This window comes from Podarcis muralis, chromosome 13 (assembly GCF_964188315.1).
Source record: "Podarcis muralis chromosome 13, rPodMur119.hap1.1, whole genome shotgun sequence".
NCBI classification, from domain to species: domain Eukaryota; kingdom Metazoa; phylum Chordata; class Lepidosauria; order Squamata; family Lacertidae; genus Podarcis; species Podarcis muralis.
Window position 1 is genome coordinate 511131 of NC_135667.1, and position 16384 is coordinate 527514.

The window sequence follows — 16384 nt, forward strand, 5'->3', positions numbered from 1 at the left end:
TCCTATAGTTCTGCATCTGGTTCTTCCTGCCTAAGTGCAGAACCTGACCTTTGTCCCTATGGAAATTCATTTTGTCAGCTTGCCCCCAGTTCTCCAATCTGTAAATGGTAATCTTGAATCCCCATTCTGTGCCATTAGCTGCCCCTCCCAGTTTGTGCCTTCCCTCCCAGTTTGGTGTCATCTGCAAACTGGATGAGCATCCCCTCAATTCCTCCATCAAAGATCGACAGATGGAGCAAAACAGGCCCCGGACAGAGCCCTGCAGCCCCCCTGATCACCAATCTATGGCGTAACCTCATGGGGGGCACAGTCACCTCTCCTCATGAAGGATGTTTGGGGAGTTGGAAAAGGTTCACAAAAGGGCTGCCAAAATGATCAAGGCAGACTTGGCTATGAAGAAAGGTTGCAGCTTTTGGGGCTTTTAGTTTAGACTTTAGGGCAGTGCTTCCCAATTAGCTAATTACTGAGCCCCCCCCCCCCCCCGCTAATTTTCAAAAGCCAAGCCTGGCCTAGAGAAAGTGGAGGGAGAGTTGCATCTCCTGACAGTGGAACTCAAAGACATCCAAGGAGTCGGGATGTTGGAAGATTCAGGACAGATAAGATTACACGCAAGGCAGAGTTCGCCTGCGGAACTCCCCGGCACTGGACACCAGAGAGAGGGGGAAAGAGGGAGGCGCTGGCTTGCCAAGGGTTAAAAGAGATAGAGCTGGATTCCTAGACGGGAGAGGAAGTCAAGCGAGGGGGGAGGACCGGGAACTCCCCCAGAGGAGGAGGGGCCTTTGTCTCTCTCTTCTGCACGTGCTGCATCCAGGGCGCCTCCGGGAAGCCGGTGAGTCTCTGCATTGGGGGGAAGAGGGGGGTCCCCGGGATGCAGGGGGGAGCGGGGGGACCCCCAAGTCAAGGGGCAGAGGCTACTGCCCCCCCCCCATCTCTGCAAAGCCCGGGTGGGGGCGAGGGCACAGGATGCACCGCTTGGCCGTTTGGGGAGGGCGAGGTCTTTGGGGAAGGAAGAAAAGGGCCTGGAAATAACCCCCCCCCCCCCGACTGAGGAATCAGTCCCATCTATTAGCAGAGGTTGTAGACAGACGGAAATATTAGGACATAAAATGCACCGAAGAAATAAAAAGGAAAGCCTGACTGTTGGAAGAGGGGAGGGGCAGAGAAGAGAAAGCGCTTCTTGGTGCGGTGCCGAGTCAAGCCTGCGGAACTCCCTGCCACTTTAGGCCAGGCTGGGACCAGGGCAGGGAGGAAGAGGAGAGGCTCTGCTTGGCTTCATGCAGGAGGGCTGAGCTCTTGTCTCCCCAGAGATGCTGCTGAATCCCAGATGCTGGAAGGAAGCGCAGGGGGAGAGGGGGGGGGGCTTTTGCGCCCCAGTCCTGCTGGTGTTCTGATATTTGGGGTACCAAATGTGAGCCCCTTGAATTGGGCCAGGAAATGAACTGGCCACCAAAGCAGCTGTTTGAGAGGGGAATTAGATGTGTTCTCTAGGTTGTGGGGCTTCAGTGGGGGGGGGGGCATGGATGCAGTATTGCACTTGCTTCTCAGTGCTGTCCTTTGGTTCTTAGTGCTGTCCTTTGGTCCCGCCCACATGAACTTTGGCCTTGCCCATTTGGCCCTCAAGGGCTTGGCCAGATCAGGATCTGACCCTCAGAACAGAGAAAAAGGGATCCCACCCCAGGAGTCTGTCTGGAGGACGTTGGAGATGCACAGTGCTAGAAAACGAGACAGAAAAGGAGAGTGCCCTGAAATGGGGGTGGGAGGGAGAGCAACTCTTGAGGAGCCCCACTCTGGCCTGGTGCCCACATTACACTCGGAACAAAGGAATCATTGTTCTGACTTCATTCCTGGGCTGAAAACACTGAGAGGCAGGAGCCACCAGGCTGATTCATCTCACAGAAACCCCTTCATTTGCCTCCACTTTTGGCCTGGTCAGTTTCCCACTAGGAGGGCGAGAGGATTTCTTCTCCTCCTTTCTTCTTCCTTTCCTTCTTCCTTCCTTTTTTTCTTACAGAAAGCTCAGAGTCTGGCGTGTGGTGCAGTCCAGCCCTGATTTCCTAGCAAGACTCATCCACACTTGCTCAAAGAACCTTTCGATTCTCCTGACAGCGAGTCTGTTTTATAACAGAACAATATATTTCCTTTGCAGTATTTGCCAGCACCTCTAATTGAGACGGGCAGAACTTGGCCAAAGAAAAAATGGATTCCTTCCTAAAGATGGATGAGGAAGACTCAGCTGGCCCTGGAGCAGGAAGAGGCCATGCTATGGAAACTGGGAGCAGTGGGGGATTCTGGGAAAGCTCTGGGCAGAAGATCCTGGGAGAGGAACACACCCTCCGCTCAAATTTGCAGAGCCGGCAGTTCAGCTGGTTCTGTTACCAGGAGGCCGAAGGACCCCGTGAGGTTTGCAGCCGACTCCACCACCTTTGCCACCATTGGCTGAAGCCAGAAAGGCACACGAAAGCTGAGATGCTGGACCTGGTGATCTTGGAGCAGTTCCTGGCTGTCCTTCCGCCGGAGATGGAGAGCTGGGTGAGGGAATGCGGAGCAGAGACCAGTTCCCAGGCAGTGGCCCTGGCCGAAGGTTTCCTCTTGAGTCAGGCAGAGGAGAGGAAGCAGGTGGAGAAGCAGGTGAGAGAGACTTTCCTCTGATGCTCCCAAGGGGCTCCAAGGAGGGAGAAGACCCCTAAATCCCATCCTTTTTTTAGAATGAGATTGGATACCCCTCAGGTTTTTGTCCCAGCCATTCCTTCTCAAACCCATCTCCACATTCTCTATTACAAATTCTTGTTGCTCTTTCAGGAAAGGGATCTGTCTTCAGAAACGGGTCCTGATTCCTCTGAGGCAGAGAGGACTTCGTTGGACACCAGAGAGAGGCTGCTGGGTAAGGAGGAAGGGGTTTTCCCTCTGTGTGGTCACATTCTGGAGATTCTCAAACTACTCTGTGGGTTCTTTCAGTGTTTTGGGGAAGCCACTTGGGGCCCAGAGGCCAAAGGAGAGGAGATATATTTCAGCATCACTAAAATATGAAATGGGTACAAAGGCCAGAATGCACCTCGAGAGAAGCATCCTGCACTCCTGTCTCCCCACTTCCCTTTGTCTCTCGCAGGTGAAAGAAGGATGCCGGCAAGACCTCCTCCTCCATCTCTTCATTCTGGTGGAGGGGAAGCAGCAGCTGAGGAACCGGATCAGGTAGGGGGAAGGAGCCTTGGGGGGAAAGGGGCTGGAGTGTGGGGTAGCCAGGGCGTTTCTGGGGACAAATGAACCCCCTCTTGCTCTCTGTCAAAGCTGCCCTTAACAAAGGCTGAAAATGCCATTAATGAAGGGTTATGTGCAGAGGATAACGAGTAGCCCCTTCACCTTAACTCTGAATGTCGCTAGTATTATTTCTTACAAATTGTCTTTGGGACATCTGGGGAGTCTTTCCATCCCAGAACAACACACAGGGAGAGGAGAGAGGGATACTTCCATTTGGCAAACTGGGACGCTTGCACAGACATATTGATCTGAATAAAACAAGGTGGAGTTCCACCCATTTTCACTAAGATTCATACCCATCATTAAAATACATGATGAAATAACTCCATTAAAGCATTAAAATAAGAACCAATAATCCGAATGTGCAGCAGACCAGTCTGATTAGAAGAATACAGGCAGGAAGCAAAAAAGCAACGTGCAGGAAATAATCTTTATGCTGCCTAAGAGAAGGATCTTTTTCTTTCAGAGCTCAGTTTATTTTGAAGATGTCTCTGTTTGTTTCACGGCTGAGGAGTGGGCGTTGCTGGATCCTGCCCAGAGAGCTCTGCATAAGGAAGTCATGGAGGAGACTTGGAGGACCATGATCTCTCTGGGTAAAGTTCCCTCTTGGGTCATCATCTCTGTTTTGGAATTCAATAGATATTTCTCTGGGACAAACCTCCCATATTTGGATGGATCCCAACATTGCCACCTAGAGCAGCTGGGATTCGCACACCCCCACAGCTCACCTGGCATGGACAACAAGGGACTGTTTTTTCTGTGAATATTGTTCCTCTGCTTCTGTCTTTTTGCACAAGGATCAGGATGGGGATAGGCTTTCTGAGTGTTGCTTCTGTCAGGTTTTTGTTTCTGTCCATTTTTGGTTGAGCAAAGGGACTTTTTATTTTAAGAAACTGATTTTTATTGAAAGTTTTCCAATTAAAATAGAATAGAAATTAGAGTATGTTAAGCCCAAGCTCTTTGTATCCTTATTCCAGACACAGAAGAGCGAACCCTCCCAGCTCTCACCTGGGAGCCTCGTCCCCTTTCCTCAGCCCTTCATCTGCTCTCCATCACCTTCCTGTGTGTATCCTCCCTTATCCAAGATATGAAAATTCAAAAAAGACTTCCCATCTTCAGATCTTCCTTGATCACAAGTGTTCATGAGCATTATTCAAAAACTGAGAACTCCATTTCTTTCTTAGGCTCTGTTCCTCTCTTTGTTGCAGGTGGTGATGAATTAGAAATTAAGAACAAGGGACAACAGGACAAAATCCACACAGTGGAGAAGCCACATCCAGATTTGGAACATGGAGAGAACTTCAGTCAGGGCTCCCATTCCACTTCCCATCAAATAAATCCTATTGGGAAGAAACCATATCAGTGCCTGGAATGTAGAAAGAGCTTCAGTCGGAAGGATAGTCTTAATTCCCATCAAAGAATTCATTCAGGGGAGAATGAATATCAGTGTTTAGAATGTGATAAGTTTTTTACTACAAGAAGGGACTTCCAACGACATAAGAGAATTCACAGTGGGGAGAAACCATATCAGTGCTTGGAATGTGGGAAGAGCTTCAATCACAGCTCACATCTCAAAACCCATCAAAGAATTCATACGGGAGAGAAGCCCTATCACTGCCTGGAGTGTGGAAAGAGCTTCAGTCAGCGCTCCGGTCTCACTTCTCATCGAAGAATTCATACAGGGGAGAAACCATATCAGTGCTTAGAGTGTGGAAAGAGTTTCACTTGGAATAATAGTCTTACTTACCATCAAAGAATTCATATCGGTGGAAAACCATTTCAGTCCCTGGAATGTGAGAAGTTCTTTACTACAAGAAGAGACTTCCATCAACATAAGAGAATTCACAGTGGGGGAAAACCCCATCAGTGCTTAGAGTGTGGGAAGAGCTTCAGTCGGAAGGATAGTCTCACTTTCCATCAAAGAATTCATACAAGGGAGAAACTATATCAGTGCTTAGAATGTGATAAGTTTTTTACTATAAGAAGAGACTTCCATCGACATAAAAGAATTCACAGTGGGGAGAAACCATATCAGTGCTTGGAATGTAGGAAGAGCTTCAATCACAGCTCACATCTCAAAAGCCACCAAAGAATTCATACGGGGGAGAAACCATTTAATTGCTTGGAGTGTCGAAAGAGCTTCAGTCGGAAGGCTAGTCTCACTTCCCACCAAAGAATTCATACGACGGAGAAACTCGAATAGTGCTTAAAATATGGAAAGAGCTTCAGCTGGAAGAAAATCTCACTTCCCATGAAAGAACTCACAGCAGGGGAAAGCCTGGAGTTATAGAATACAGTGGTACCTCGGGTTACAGAAGCTTCAGGAGGATGAGAACAGAAATCGGGCTCCGGCGGCAGCAGAAGGCCTATTAGCTAAAGTGGTAACTCAGGTTAATAACAGTTTCAGGTTAAGAACAGACCTCCAGAACGAATTAAGTTCTTAACCCGAGGTACCACTGTAGTAGCTTTGGGAGGAATCTTGAGGGTCATCTAGTCTAACCAACTGCAATGTATCTTCTTGATGTTTAGTCAGAATCTCCTTTCTTGTTCTGTTCTTGTGGGGTCACGTGGTTCTTCACCTCCTTTTCAATCATGAGAATAACTGTGAGGTAGGTTAGGCTCCCCAAGGCTGTCCAGTGAGCTTCATGGCCAAAGAGGGATTTGAACCCAGGTCTCCCAGGGTCTTGTCGAATACTCAAGGGAATATACTACACTGGCTCTCCCATGAGACTCTTAGAAATTGTTCATGCATTTGTGTCTGCTTAAAAGTTGGGTGCCATATTCTGGTGTTTGTATTTAAAGCTTGTATACTTCTCTAGCAAAGTAATTACAGTGGTGCCCCGCAAGACGAATGCCTCGCAAGACGGAAAACCCGCTAGACGAAAGGGCTTTCCGTTTTTGAGTTGCTTCGCAAGACGATTTTCCCTATGGGCTTGCTTCGCAAGACGAAAACGTCTTGCAAGTCTTGCGGGTTTTTTTCGCTCCCCCCCCCTTTTTCTAAGCCGCTAATAGCCTTTTAGCAGCTAAGCCGCTAAGCCTTTAATAGCCGCTAAGCCGCTAATAGGGTTGCTTCGCAAGACGGAAAAACCGCTAGACGAAGAGAATAGCGGAACGGATTCTTTTCGTCTTGCGAGGCACCACTGTAATGCCATAATATTAAGTCAAGTTCAATATTATAATAGATTTAAGGCAATGTTAGCTGGGGGAGGGGGAAGTTTTCAATTCTGGGGGTGAGTGGGGATTGGCTGTGATTTTGGAAGGGTGAAGTACAACATAACCGTCAAGCCTTTGGCTAATGAAACTTTATCCTTTCTCTTTGTGGGAGACAGAAATATTGGTGTGTTTCATTTTTGTTTTTATTATGTAATTGGTGTTTTTATTTTGAATGTTAATGCTGGGTACTGCCCTGATATCTTCCAATGAAGGCAGTATATGAATTTTAATAAATGAAAAATAAGGTCATAAACCATAAAGGAAAATGTAAAAATTCTCTGGGGTGGCAGCTGGCATGAAGGGGCTGTTTGGTGAAAGACCCAGTCAAGACCCAGCTCCCAGCTCTGCCCCTTGAGTACTCTGGGAAGGGCCCCCATAGCTGAGGGCCTGGGGGCACCTGCTTGGCATGCAGAAGGGCCTGGTCCCGGTCCGCCTTGGCAGCATCTCTGAGAAGGAATGAGAGCATCCCCTGCGGAAAGAGACCTCCTGCCCCAATGAGCCTGGCCCAAGGAGGCTGGGCTGCAGCTCCCATCATCCCTCGCCATGGAGCAAGCGGGCTGGGGCTGATGGGAGTTGTAGTCCAGCCACACCTGGAGGTTTGCCAAGGGCGGTGCAGAGAGCGTGGAGCTGCTTGGGTTAGAAGGGCTGGAGCAGGACACCTGCTTGGCATGCAGAAGGGCCCAGGCTCCCTCCTCCCAGCAGCAGCTCTATCCGCCAGGGACCCTGGCCGGGAAAGGCAGGCCGGAGCCTGGTCCTCCCCGTCGCAAGGGTTAAAAGCAGCCGATCCTCCTTCCTAGAGGGGAGGGGGAATCCTGGCGTGGGGGCGCGGGTCCCTCTAGGAAATCTCTCGGCATCCGCCTGGCCTGCTTTGGAGGGAGAGATGGGGCGCCCGGCATTCCAAGCGTTAAAGAGGAGCCGAGCTGGGTTCCTAGAGTGGACAGGAAATAGTGGAAGGGGCAGGTCCTTCGGCGCCTAAGCCCCGCCCTCCCCCGGAAGTGGGGCTCTGGTCGCTCTAGCCAAGGCTGCCTCGCCGGGTGAGTCTCCTCTCTCTCCCGTCCGGAGGGCGCCCCCCAGGCAAGGCCCGCCCCCCCCGGCTCTGGAAGCCCCTCCCTCCCTCTCCTCTCCTCTCCTCTCTCAGCATCCCTGATGCAGGTGGTTGGAGGGAAAGTCTCTCGCCCCCCAATGAACTTCCGCGGGGGGAATATATAAAGGTTTGCTGAGGGTCCAGAGGCGAGGAATTGGGGGACAAGGAGGGGGCAGGCTGCCCCCCCCCTCTGGAAGCACGAAGGCCTCAGAGCAGCTCCTTGTTCTTGGTCCGGGGGGAGGCGGAAGGGGACACCTTTCTCTCCCCCCCCCCTTTCCTTGGGCAAAGACAGGAGCCCCAGGAGAGGAAGGCGAGGGGAACCGAGACCCCGGGAAACTCTTATTCTTAGGGAGGGGGCAAAGGAGGAGCTGGGGGAAGCAGGATCGCTCCCCAAAGAGGAGAGCAAACTTGGGTCACTGGGGAGGGGAGCTTTCTCCCCCCCCCCCCGCCCTGTACCAAGTTATTCTGACTCTTTGCCACCCTATTTGCGTAACTTAATGATTCCAAAATGGAGACACGCTTTTCCTCTCGCCAGGTCGAATATACTGCCTTTGGCTGTCTTCCAGGGGCGACTCTCAATAATCCCACTGGAAACACAGTTATGTCCCTGTGGAGATGGCAGTATGGAGTCAGTGGCTCATGTCTCTCTTGACAAGGTTTGAGGAGGGAGGTTGTTACCCCTCTATTCTTGTCTATTCCGGGTCGCCCAGCCATCGTTGCAGTCTCCATTCTCTTGGCAGATCAAGATGTACAGGTGACAGCAAAAGGTGCAAGGGTTTTAACCGGGTCAATTAGAATAAGAACCATCATTGGACTATTGATCCTCACCCCCAAAATGTATTTTATGTAATCAACTTTTTACCTTTATCCTCTGTAAGCTGCATTTTATGTTATTGCTATGGCTGGCGGCTGATGCACATAAATATTTATTTATTCATTCAACACCCACCTTGCCCCGCTCTCTTGTGGCCCCACTTCTCAACCCCTTCCTTGCCACCCTGTACCTCACTGACTGCCCAAGCGCAGCCCTCGGGGACAGATCATGGACATACAGCCCCCCCCCGCCTGCGCCCCTGGTGGAGGCCTTCCCTGAAGCTATGACCCTGGTGTGTGTGCTCAGCTCATGCATGGAGGGACCCCCAAGTCCAGGGAGACAGAGGCTCCTGCCCCCTTACTCTCTACAAAGCATGGAAGAGGGGGACCAGGGCACAGGATCTCTGCGACTCTTTCCTTCCTTTGCACCCATAGCTTTGGCGAGGGAAGGAAAGGGCCTGAAAATAAACCCCCTCCATACCAAGGAATCCGGGCCATCTACGTTGTAGTCGGACAGAAAGATTTGTACGTAAAATACAATAAAGAGAAAAAGGAAAGCGAGACCCATGCAATCAATTGAGACTGTTGGAAGAGGGGAGGGGGCAGAGAAGAGAAAGCGCTTCTTCCTGTGGGGCAGAAACAAGCCTGTGGAACTCCCTGCCCCAGGAGGTGAGGCTGGGACCAGGGCAGGGAGGAGGAAGAGGAGAGGCTCCTGGTGGCTTCATGCAGGAGGGCTGAGCTCTTGTCTCCCCAGAGATGCTGCTGAATCCCAGTTGCTGGAAGGGAGCGCAGGGGGAGAGGGGGGGGCTCTTGCGCCCCAGTCCTGCTGGGGGGCTTCCCATTCAGGCCCCTGGGAGAATCATAGGGACATGGAATCGTAGAGCTGGAAGGGAGCCCGAGGGTCATCTAGTCCAACCCCCTGCAATGCTCTGCTTCCCTGAAGGTTTCTAAGCAGAGTTTGGATGTCCAGCTCTCAAGGATGTGTGAGTTGAGATTCCTACATTGTGGGGGTCACATGACCCCCAGGGCCCCTTCCAGCTCTACAGTTCTGGGGTTCTGTGAAAGAAGCTTGTGGTGTGGGGCAGGCATCCGACAGCTCAGTCAAGAGGGGAAGGGGGCAGGAAATTCCCCGAGAGAGGAACTGCCACCAGGCTGCCCTCTCTTTGGCCACCCAAAGCTCTTGAGTGGGGAAACCACCAAGAGGGCCCCTCTGCCCCCCTGAGCCCCCAAGGGGGTGTGTGTGTAGCAAAGGAGGCCTTTCTTTAGATATTTGGCTCCTGTGAGTCCCTTGAACTGGGCCCAGAAGTGAATGGACCAGCAATGCAGCTGTTTCAAAACAGGAATGGAATGTGTTCTCAAGAGTTGTTTTGGGGATTCATTGAGGAGGGGTTCCTTGGAGTAAAAGATGGGATGGAAATGAAATTAATAAAGAGAAGGAACCCAGCCCATAATCTGACGACTGCATTTTGCAGCTGTTTCTGAGTTGTCTTCAAGGGCAGCTGCACACTGAGGCCACCTGGGAACCTCTAAGCAGATATGGTGGTGGGTTATGTTATGCAACAATATTGTTATTTTAATTATTATAATTATTAATTACCCATCCTATTACAGTGGTACCTCTGGTTATGTACTTAATTCATTCTGGAGGTTCTTAACCTGAAACACCACTTTAGCTAACGGGGCCTCCTGCTGCTGTGCCACCGGAGCACAATTTCTGTTCTCATCCTGAAGCAAACTTCTTAACCTGAACCACTATTTCTGGGTTAGCGGAGTCTGTAACCTGAAGCGTATGTAACCTGAGGTACCACTGTATTTACCGTATTTTTCGCACGATTGGACGCACCGGACCATAGGACGCACCTAGTTTTTTGGGGGGGAAATAAAGGAAAAAAAATTTCCCTTTATTTCCCCCCCAAAAGCAGGTCAGGGAAACCGAACCAGGTCGAGGAACAGCGGGATAGTGGCGCTGCGCCTCCCTGCTGTCCCCCGAGCTTGTGGGGCTGGCTGATGTCTGCCTGGCGCGCGGGGCGCTCTGCTTCAGGGCGCCCCACCCGCCAGGCAGCAGGCTGCTATCCGCAGCGTGGGGAGCCCTGTGGGGAACTCCTGCAAGCCTCCCCACGCTGCGGATGTGTTCCCGAAGCGCCTGGAGCTCTGCTTTCAGGGCGCCCGACGCTCCGGGAAGCAGGCTGCTATGGCTAGCAGAGCGCTAATCCCGAACCTTGGGGCGTGCGGAGCTCAGCGCGCCCCAAGCTTCTGGGCGCCGGCAAGGTCTCCGCTAGCCTAGCGGAAACCTTGCCGGCGCCCAGAAGCTTGGGGCGCGCTGAGCTCGCACGCCCCAAGGTTCGGGATTAGCGCAGCGGTCCGCTAGCCGTGGGAGAGCCGCGCGACGTCGCGGGGCTCCCCCAGGGCTAGCGGAGACCTTGCCGGCACCCAGAAGCTTGGGGCGCGCTGAGCTCTGCACGCCCCAAGCTTCGGGATTAGCGCAGCGCTTCGCTAGCCCTGGGAGAGCCGTGCGACGTCGCGGGGCTCTCCCAGGGCTAGCGAGACCTTGCCGGCACCCAGAAGCTTGGGGCGCGCTGTGCTCTGCACGCCCCAAACTTCGGGATTAGCGCAGCGCTTCGCTAGCCCTGGGAGAGCCGTGCGACGTCGCGGGGCTCTCCCACGGCTAGCGGAGACCTTGCCGGCACCCAGAAGCTTGGGGCGCGCTGAGCTCTGCACGCCCCAAGCTTCGGGATTAGCGCAGTGGTCCGCTAGCCCTGGGAGAGCCGCGCGACGTCGCGGGGCTCTCCCAGGGCTAGCGAGACCTTGCCGGCACCCAGAAGCTTGGGGCGCGCTGTGCTCTGCACGCCCCAAACTTCGGGATTAGCGCAGCGCTTCGCTAGCCCTGGGAGAGCCGTGCGACGTCGCGGGGCTCTCCCACGGCTAGCGGAGACCTTGCCGGCACCCAGAAGCTTGGGGCGCGCTGAGCTCTGCACGCCCCAAGCTTCGGGATTAGCGCAGTGGTCCGCTAGCCCTGGGAGAGCCGCGCGACGTCGCGGGGCTCTCCCAGGGCTAGCGGAGACCTTGCCGGCACCCAGAAGCTTGGGGCGCGCTGCGCTCCGCACGCCCCAAGCTTTGGGATTAATGCTGCGCTCCGCTAGCGGTGGGAGAGCTGGGTCTCCCACGGCTAGCGGATAGCTTCCTGAAGCCTGGAGAGCGAGAGGGGTCGCTGCGCACCGACCCCTCTCACTCTCCAGGCTTCAGCGAAAGCCTGCATTCGCTCCATAGGACGCACACACATTTTCCCTTGCTTTTTAGGAGGGAAAAAGTGCGTCCTATGGTGCGAAAAATACGGTAAATGCGCTTCACCTTATGATTCCAGGGCAGATTTCAGCATTAAAACACTTTAGGAAAAATAGTTTAAAACTAGGACTAGTAGATTTCTCCTTCTTCGTTTTTTTTCTTAAAGAAAGCTCAGAGTCTGGGCTGGGGTGCAGTCCAGTCCTGGTTCCTTCCAAGACTCATCTACACTTACTCAGGTAACCACTTTCTTCCTGTGTATCAGTTTTATAACAGAACAATGCCTTTGTTTGTAGAATTTGCCAGCACCTCTTGTTCGGACGGACAGAACTTGGAAAAGGCCGAAGGGGTTCCTTCTGATCTTTTGGGGACTTCCTGAGAGTGAAGATGCATGAGCAAGACTCAGCTGGCCCTGGAGCAGGAAGAGACCATGCTATGGAAACGGGGAGCAGTGGGGGATTCTGGGAATACCCTGAGCATAAGATCCTGGGAGAGGACGACACCCTTCACTCAGAGGCGCAGAGCCAGCAGTTCAGGCAGTTCTGCTCCCAGGAGGCCAAAGGACCCCGTGAGGTTTGCAGCCGACTCCACCACCTTTGCCACCAGTGGCTGAAGCCAGAAAGGCACACAAAAGCTGAGATGCTGGACCTGGTGATCTTGGAGCAGTTCCTGGCTGTCCTTCCAGCGGAGATGGAGAGCTGGGTGAGGGAATGCGGAGCGGAGACCAGTTCCCAGGCAGTGGCCCTGGCCGAAGGTTTCCTCCTGAGTCAGGCAGAGGAGAGGAAGCAGGTGAGAGAGACTTGCCTCTGGATACTCCCAAGGGGCTCCAAACAGGAGGGCCATCCTTTTTCGGAAACATCCAAGGAATGAGATGTGATATTTCTGAAGTTTTTTTCCTCTGCCACTCCTTTTCTAACCCTTCCCCACATTCTCTATTACAAATTCTTGTTGCTCTTTCAGGAAAATGATCTGTCTGCAGAAACGGGTCCTGATTCCTCTGAGGCAGAGAGGACTTTGTTGGACACCAGAGAGAGGCCGCTGGGTAAGGAGGAAGGAATTTCTTCTCAGTCTGGCCACATCCTATTATTCTCAAAATTATCTGTGGTTTCTGTCAGTATTTTTCGGTATGATACTTGGGGCCAAGAGGCCAAAAAAGGATCAGATATATTTTAGCATAACTAAATATGAAATGGGGACAAACTCCCAAATGCACCTCTGAGAGAAGCATCCTGCACTCCTGTCTCCCCACTTCCCTTTGTCTCTCGCAGGTGAAAGAAGGATGCTGGCAAGACCTCCTCCTCCATCTCTTCATCCTGGTGGAGGGGAAGCAGCGGCTGAGGAACCGGATCAGGTCGGGGGAAAGAGCCGGGGGGGAGGAAGGATGAGGTGTGGGGCAGCCAGGGCATTTCTGGGGGCAAATGAATCTCTCTCCTGTTTTTTTCTTCTGTCAAATCTGGAAAACTGGCGTGCTTGCACAGACAGAATGATTTGAAGAAATAAATATACAGTTCCATCTATTTTCACTAAGATTCATACCCATCATTAAAAATAGTATGAAAAGTATGAAAAATCCCCAAAACATTAAATTATGCACCCACAGTCAAAATGTGCAGCAAACAAATCTGATTAATGCAATGCAGGCAGAAAGAGCAATGTGCGGTAAATAATCTTTATGTTGTGTAAGAAATTGACCTTTTTTTTTAAGGGTCCACTTTGTTTTGAAGATGTCGCTGTTTGTTTCACGGCTGAGGAGTGGGCGTTGCTGGATCCTGCCCAGAGAGCTCTGCATAAGGAAGTCATGGAGGAGACTTGTAGGATCATGAACTCTCCCGGTAAGGTTCCCTGTTTGGTCATAATACTTGTTTTGAAATTCAGTCAATATTTTTAGATCAAAAACCTCCCAGATTTTGATGGATCTCAACATTGCCACCTAGAGTGTCAGGAGATGTGTGTTAATCTGAATTCATGATATGGTTTGTGTCTGGAGATAGATTGACATAACTCTAATACGACACGAAAGTCGAAGCCTTATTCCCGCATCCTGCAAGGCATTCAGGAACATTCTGGGTTCACACACATCAGGCATTATCAACACATGCAAATATAGGGTTGCACAGTGCAGGATACTCAGCTCCCCAGCGGGATCCACCCACCCCATGGCAAGGGGGTGTAAAGGCAGGTTGGAGACAGAGATGTCTAGGTTCAGATCATTGCTCACGATCACAAGTCTTTCGCTTTGTTGTTAAACGGAAACAGGATGACCAAAGATGGGCAAGGTGAGAAAGAGGCAGGAAGATCCTGACGGAATTATAGAAATTGTAGGAATCACTGCCCCCTCTTCCTATTGTCAGGGGCTGGACTCTGAGGAGGAATGGTGGGGGCTGCCCCCTTCTCCTGAACCTTCCCGTGGGCAAGAGGACAGTATAAATTTAGAACCGTGGTTTGCAGACGGTCATAGTTCAGAGGCTGCAGAGGGGAGAGCCTTTTTCACACGAAGCTGTTCCTCCTGCTTCTGTAGCTAAGGGAAGAAGCAGCTCAGCATGTCAGCCAAAAGGTTTTCCCAAAGAAAGCACCCCTGGGGGTGCCTGACACACGCAGCTGGTCCTGGGCTCCTGCTCTAGAGAAAGAAAACTCAGAGAGGGAGGGAAGGGTGCACTGCTTACGCTCGTCATCTAAATCCTTTCAGTTCTTCCTCGATCACAAGCGCTAATGAGCATTGTTCAATAATTGGGGGCTTCATATCATCCTGACGCTCTAATTCATCTCTCTCTTCATTTCAGGTGCTGAGGAATTAGAAGTGAAGAGCAAGGGAAACCATGAGAAAATCCACACAGTGCAGAAGCCATATCAGTCTTTGGAATGTGGAGATAACTTCACTAACAGCTCCGATTCCATGTCTCATCAAAATCCCATTGGGAAGAAACCGTATCAGTGCTTAGATTGTGGAAAGAGCTTCAGGAGAAAGGACAATCTCACTTGCCATCAAAGAATCCATACAGGGCAGAAACCGTATCAGTGCTTAGATTGTGGAAAGAGCTTCAGTCAGGGCTCCTCTCTCACTTGCCATCAAAGAATCCATACAGGGCAGAAACCCTATCAGTGCTTGCATTGTGGAAAGAGCTTTGACAGGAAGGACCGTCTCACTTCCCATCAAAGAATTCATACAGGAGAGAAACCCTATCAGTGCTTGGAATGTGGAAAGAGCTTCAGTTGCAGTTCCTATCTCACTTCCCATCAAACCATTCATACAGGGCAGAAACCCTATCAGTGCTTGCATTGTGGAAAGAGCTTCGAAAGGAAGGACCGTCTCACCTCCCATCAAAGAATTCATACAGGAGAAAAACCCTATCAGTGCTTGGAATGTGGAAAGAGTTTCAGTTGCAGCTCCAGTCTCACTTCCCATCTAATAATCCATACAAGGCAGAAACCCTATCAGTGTTTGGAATGTGGAAAGAGCTTCAATCGGAATATTGATCTCACTTCCCATCAAAGAATTCATACAGGGGAGAAACCATATCAGTGTTTGGAATGTGGAAAGAGCTTCAGTTGGAAGATATATTTGTCTTACCATCAAAGAATTCATAGAGGTAAGAAACCCTAATAATGCTTGGAATGTGGAAAGATCTTCACCCACAAAAAAAGTCTCACTTCCCACCAAATAATTCATACAGGGCAGAAACTACATCAGTCCTTAGAATGCACGATGGGCTTTACTGCAAGAAGAGCGCTTCTGTGACATCAGAGAATTCACAGTGGGGGAAAACCATTTCAGTGCCAAGTGCGGAAAGAGCTTCACCCTGAAGCAAACACTCACTTCCCATCAAAGAATTCATATGACAGAGAAACCCTAAAAGTGCTTGAAATGTGGAAAGAGCTTCATCTTGATTGAAAGTTTCACTTCCCATCAAATAACTTGCAGCGGGGAATATAATAGAATTATAAGACTGTAGTGTTGGAAGGGACACTGAGGGTCATTGCTAGGGAGGGGCCAGTTTGGAATGCTGGGGGTGAGAGGTGATTGGCGGGGAATTCAAAAGGATGGCCTTAGACTGATTTAATATTCAATGTCCTTTTAAATGCAATTGTTGTTGTTGAGTTGTTTAGTCGTGTTTGCCTCTTCGTGACCCCCTGGACCAGAGCACGCCAGGCACTCCTGTCTTCCACTGCCTTCCGCACTTTGGTCAGACTCATGTTTGTAGCTTTGAGAACACTGTCCAACCATCTTGTCCTCTGTCGTCCCCTTCTCCTTGCGCCCTCCATCTTTCACAACATCAGGGTCTTTTCCAGGGAGTCTTCTCTTCTCATGAGGTGGCCAAAGTCTTGGAGCCTCAGCTTCAGGATCTGTCCTTCCAGTGAGCACTCAGGGCTGATTTCCTTAAGAATGGAGTGGTTTGATCTTCTTGCAGTCCATGGGACTCTCAAGAGTCTCCTCCAGCACCAGAATTCAAAAGCATCCATTCTTTGGAGATCAGCCTTCTTGATGGTCCAGCTCTCACTTCCATACATCGCTACTGGAAAAAACAGAGCTTGAACTATACGGACCTTTGTCGGCAAGGTGGTGTCTCTGCTTTTCAAGATGCTGTCTAGGTTTGTCATTGCTTTTCTCCCAAGAAGCAGGCGTCTTTTAATTTCGTGACTGCTGTTACCATCTGCAGTGATCATGGAGCCCAAGAAAGTAAAATCTCTCACTGCCTCCATTTCTTCCCCTTCTATTTGCCAGGAGGTGATGGGACCAGTGGC

General features: G+C 51.0%; 2 protein-coding genes across 3 annotated transcripts in view; one reads left to right on the forward strand and one right to left on the reverse strand.

Annotated features, from left to right (window-relative positions):
- The window catches only part of ARRB2 (arrestin beta 2), a 233660-nt gene that overhangs the window by 61041 nt on the left and 156235 nt on the right, over positions 1-16384 (reverse strand). The window lies entirely within an intron of this gene.
- On the forward strand, positions 743-16147 carry LOC114582715 (uncharacterized). Of its 2 annotated transcripts, XM_077917883.1 has the most exons (8): positions 743-829; positions 2147-2628; positions 2800-2881; positions 3107-3189; positions 3722-3848; positions 4464-5021; positions 6770-6774; positions 14565-16147. In XM_077917883.1, exons 2-8 carry the CDS (start codon positions 2197-2199, stop codon positions 15243-15245), a joined length of 1968 nt encoding a protein of 655 aa, XP_077774009.1. In that variant the 5' UTR covers positions 743-829; positions 2147-2196; the 3' UTR covers positions 15246-16147. The 2 variants fall into 2 exon arrangements, with proteins under 2 accessions (XP_077774009.1, XP_077774008.1); XM_077917882.1 differs by lacking the exons at positions 743-829; positions 2147-2628; positions 2800-2881; ... (2 more) ...; positions 4464-5021; positions 6770-6774 and adding exons at positions 11985-12433; positions 12605-12686; positions 12913-12995; positions 13350-13476 and having other exon boundaries at positions 14425-16140.